We start from the raw sequence: 5,130 nt of genomic DNA, 5'->3' as shown, positions 1-5,130 counted from the left end.
GCTTGCTGCCACGTCATCACTTCCGATTACCTGATCGGTACACAAGCCCCCCAGTCTTAAGCTGAGACTTGTCTAGCGAAAAGACTAAGAAGTCACATCATCGTCGATCTACGTGGCGCTGGTACGGATTTCCATACGTTCGTACTCTCTGCCTTTCTGACGCTCCACCAAACCCCTTTTTCAATCACACGACACGTGGCTTCATCAACGGTTGTCTTCAATTGACGTTTGCGCTTCCGAAAACATTCGAAAACCCTTAAACCCTTTCGCGCTTCTCACTGTTCCATCATCTTCCTTCATTCTCAAACACTCCAAACATTCTCTTTGCGAACCACGAAGATTCTCGTCTCTCTCAATCTTCAACTTTCTTCAACGCTCATCCGATCAAAAAAAGGTAACCCTTTTACTCCTTCCATGGATACTTGCTGCATTTTAATCGGTTTGCATCATCCATTATCTGTCTGAAGCATACGTTGTGGGCTGTTTTCTCTTTTTCTCGTAACCTAGGGCTTCGTCTTCCCTAACATTTATCCCAGCGAACCCTTGTTCGCTCGTTCCGTCTTCTTCGTCCTCAATCGAGTCATTCTCTGCTATCCTCATTTCATCCCTTTCTCTTTCCTTTGCAGTTCCTGCGATGGCTCACACGAAGTCCACCGCTAACCCCCCTCCTTCGCCGCGAAACCCTCCACCCAAAACACGTAGGGTTGCCCCTGGGCAAATCCTCCACCAACGCGCAACCCACCACGAGCCTCTGGTGCTCCTTCTAATCAGGCTAAGAGGCCTACCTCTTCTCACGCCACCCCTACTCAGGCAACCCCACCAGTCGCCGGTGGAGCCTCCCTTCCTCCACGAGACTATAAAGAACTCTACCCTTGGGCCACCCCAACTCTGCTGAAAGAGACCTCATCAATAAACACTGAGTTGGGCGTGCACCGGCTGAGGAAAGGAGACCAGCCCGACCTTTCCTTCCATAAAGAGCATGATAGCAAAGTGGTCGTGCTGCCCTGCTTCCCGGGTGAACCGGTTTGCGCGGATGATAAGGGGAACAACGGCGGTTTGTTCTGCTTCATCTACACCACTTTGTTCAAGAAGGTGAAGCTTAGGCTTCCTTTTACCCGCTTCGAAAGAGAGCTGCTAACCGAGCTCAATATCGCCCCCGCCCAGCTTCATCCCAACAACTGGGCGTTTATAAGGGCGTTCCAAATTCTTTGTGCGCACCTGCTGCTTCCGGCCTCAGTCGACGTCTTCCTCTTCCTGTTTGAGGCAAAGAATCCTGGAGATCGCCTCTGGGTCAGCTTGAACGGGATTGCTGGGAGATCCACCTTCTCAATCTTCCAGCAGTCTTACAAAGACTGGAAGGGGAAGTTCGTGAGGGTGTGCCAAAATGACCAAGACCCCTCACTGCTCGACGGCTTCCCCTTGTATTGGGTACACAAGGGGGACAAGGACTCTAAGGACAGCTTCAGAAGACCAAGGAGCCCTGACAACATGGGGGAGTTGGACAAGGACCTTAGCCTCTTTTGGAAGAGTGTAGCTGCCGCCAACATCACCTTCCCTACCGCCTCAATCATTCCCTACGAGTTCTTCGAGAGCCAACTCGAAATACACATAGGTTAGCTCCTACCTCCACACCAAGTCCTTCACTTCGAGTTAATACTAACTTAGCGTCTTCACCACTCTACTTTGTCATTCTATTATTCTGTGTTGACTCTGATCTTTTATCCATGTATTGCTTGTGTTACCTCTGCATGAATATACCTGTGTCCTTTGCTTCTGTTTTGGTTGCTCATCTGTTCTTTACCTTGTGCAGATAACATGCTGGGAAAAGGAAAGCTAGCGGAACTGAGGGCGATCGCCCGATCTCACAAGCTTGCGGCGGGCTCCCAAACCGTGCCCAACTTGGTGGTGGAGATCGCGGCTGCTCAAGGCAAGACTCCTCCCCAAGGTCCAACTCCTTCGGGGGCTCTACCCGCCCCCCAAAGGAAGAAGCTGGTTCTGAGGAAACCCAAGAGGAAGACTCCTCAGGTGGTACAGGAGGACGAAGAGGATGATGAAGAAACTGAGGATGGCCTTGTTACCAAAAGGAAAAGGGTGGCCACCTCTACACCGCCTGCGCTTCCAACACCAACACCGCCCTCACCTCCAGCTCCACTACCACCAGTCCAAGCGACGCCCTTGGCCGCCGCACCCCCAGTGGTCGAAAGCAGCGACCCAAACTTCATAGAGAACCCTCCAAGCGCCTCCACACCATTCGTATCTGTTGGAGAGGGTCCTCCTTCCACCACTTCTATTGCTGGGGCCGCACCAGGAGGAGATGAGGGTGCTCAGATCTCGCCAATTTTGATAACAGAATCTCTGACCTCACCACCACGGCAAGAAGCCCCGCTTGCCCTACCAACTCAAGAGGGTGGTGGTGAAAGTCAGCACCAAACCCCCACAACACCTCCAGCAACAACTTCAAACCTCCCAACCTCCTTCGAAGAGATCTTGGGACCCTTCACAGCCCGACTGAAGATGATGGCGGAGGATCTTCCTTCGATTGTATCAAGAGCTGTGAAGGACTCACTCAAGAAGCTTCAAGAGGAAAACTCTGCGCTGAAGGAGTCAAACCGCCTGATAAGGATCGAGGCAGAAAAGCTTTCTTGCAACCTGATGATGGCGGAGATCGACCATTCAAGGCTGGAGGACGCCATGGACGCCGAGCTAAGAAGCACGCACAAAGAGGCTTCCGACCTGTGCCAGAAACTGCATCTTCAAGTCCAAGAGAAGATCGACTTGGAAAGCAAGCTTGTCCCTTACAGGCTCAAGGTGGCGGACTTGGAGGCTGCACAGAAGGCGGATGGGACCAAGGTGGAAAACCTTGAGAAAAGGTCAGCAGATCGGGAGGTGCTCCTTGGGAAGGTTGAAAAGGAAAGGGACGATGCCATTGCTGAGCTCGCCAAATCTCGAGAGGAGGCCTCAAAGATTGCTGCAGAGTTGGCCCAGGCTCGGGACGAAGGCAAAAAGGTTGCTGAAGACCTTGCTCGAGCTCGCGAGGAAACCGAAAAGCTGAAGAAACAAACACAAGAGCTCGAGCAGAGCACTGCCCAAGTCCTCACCGCCGGGTTTGACGCCGCCCTGGAGCAAGTAGCATGCCAATACCCCGAGCTCGACCTCTCCATGGTGTCAATCTGCAACGAGGTGGTGGATGGGAAGATCGTGCCTTCTGAAGACTAGCTGCCGCCCTCCATCACCTTGTTTTTGTTAAAAACTTCGTCTGTAATTTTACTGCTTATGTAACTATTTACATTTGTATACAAACTCGAACAGCCACTTCTTGTATAACTTTCATTGTTGAACAGTTGTTTTCTGATACTTCGCTTTAAATGCCTCTTACCCGTTGTGTGGTTAATCAACATAACTGGTGAAACTTACTCAAACGACTTCACTCAACGATGCTTCAGGCTTAACTATTCACACACTGCTTTGAACTTGATTAAACTGTTAATCTCATAACAATTTATCAAACTATTAACTCAAAGTAAACTTGAGCAACTATTAACTTTCAAGCGACGACATGCGACGACATGTAATATAACTTGCGAACTCAAGGCAACAAACCTTAACATAATAGTTACTTACTAGGCAGCAGGTTCCAACTCAAACTAGCACTAAAACACAGTTTACCTGATCTGCCCAGCAACGTGAGTCCTTACTCCTGTCATCGCCTGGAATTCTTCTCATCGCCGTAAGGTTCTGGCGATGTGACCTTTCTTACCTTCATAACCTTGACCATTGTTCCCTCATCTGGGGGTAGAGGCACCTATCGGATCCTCCTCTACCTCCCTGAGTCACAAAACAATGATCTGGTTTTACTGGGTCAATATTGATGTTTCACTTAAAGGGGAAAAGGCGTTTTCCTTCCCTTCCCACCGTTTAAGGTCACGAACACCCCTGACTTTTCAGTTCATCTTGCCTGAACTCAGTCTAAGGTGAGAAAGACTTTTTCTTGCCTGAACTCACTCTAAGGTGAGAAGGACTTTTTCTCTTTCTCGCCTGCACTCGCTCAAAGGCGAAGAGGACTTCTTCTTGCCTGCACTTGCTCAAAGGCAAGGAGGACTTCTTCTTGCCTGCACTTGCTCAAAGGCAAGGAGGACTTCTTCTTGCCTGCACTTGCTCAAAGGCAAGGAGGACTTCTTCTTGCCTGCACTTGCTCAAAGGCAAGGAGGACTTCTTCTTGCCTGCACTTGCTCAAAGGCAAGGAGGACTTTTTCTCTTCTTGCCTCAAGACGCACGAGAGCGTCGAGGTCTTTAATCATCACTGGAGCCTCCGATCGCCGAAAGACGATGAGGACTTTAAAACTTTTACTGATGCCACCGATCGCCGAAAGATGATGGGGACTTTAAAACTTTTACTAGAAAGCATGCAGCATAACTTCGATCTTTCCTTAAATCACGTACGAGTGATAAGGTCTTTTTTCTAAAAACTTTCAAAACAAAAGGCATGCAATCTCAGAAAACTTAAGCTTGAAAACTCTGCTTTATTGGGTGGCCTCATTAAAAACCCTCCTTAGGGAAAAAAGAGCACCCCCTTTCAAACTGTTTTAACAGAAAGCATGTAAATCTCTTCATGTTCGTCTTTACTTACAAAGCTTTAACTGTAACATAAGTTGAGGTGTGTGGCGTTCCAGGTGCGAGGAATCGCCCCTCCTTCTAACGTCTCTAAGCGGTAGGCGCCGTTCCCGAGCACCTCGGTTATTCTGAACGGTCCCGTCCACTTTGGCGATAACTTGTTCTCCATCTCGTACTGATGGGCCTTCCTCATCACCAGGTCGCCCTCTTTAAACTGCCTTGGCATTACCTTAGAGTTATACCTTCGCTCAATCCTCCTTTTTACTGCCTCGGCCTTTACTCTTGCCTCCTCCCTGACCTCATCCAGTAAATCTAGATTCAATCTTCTTTCTTCGTTCGAGTCTTCCGCGACAGTCACCGAGGACCAAAAGGTTAGGTTAGCTTCCCTGGTTTTTTTAGACTATGCCAACCAATGGTGGCAACAAACTGTAATGGACATTGGGCTAAACAAAAGGCCAACCGTTGATGTGACCCAAAAATACATGAAGATGACCAAGGATGTTAAACTTGAAGGGTCAT

General features: G+C 49.2%; 1 protein-coding gene across 1 annotated transcript; it reads left to right on the top strand.

Moving 5' to 3' along the window:
• Positions 1-1,488: 1,488 nt before the first annotated feature.
• Positions 1,489-3,216, top strand: LOC137814178 (uncharacterized). The gene is made up of 2 exons (XM_068616773.1): positions 1,489-1,612; positions 1,811-3,216. The coding sequence occupies exons 1-2, from the start codon at positions 1,489-1,491 to the stop codon at positions 3,214-3,216; spliced, it is 1,530 nt and encodes a 509-aa protein (XP_068472874.1).
• Positions 3,217-5,130: the final 1,914 nt, after the last annotated feature.

The sequence above is a fragment of the Phaseolus vulgaris genome, chromosome 10 (assembly GCF_000499845.2).
Source record: "Phaseolus vulgaris cultivar G19833 chromosome 10, P. vulgaris v2.0, whole genome shotgun sequence".
Classification (NCBI taxonomy): domain Eukaryota; kingdom Viridiplantae; phylum Streptophyta; class Magnoliopsida; order Fabales; family Fabaceae; genus Phaseolus; species Phaseolus vulgaris.
Note: the sequence above shows the minus strand (reverse complement) of the source record. Positions and strands in the feature narration are given on the sequence as shown.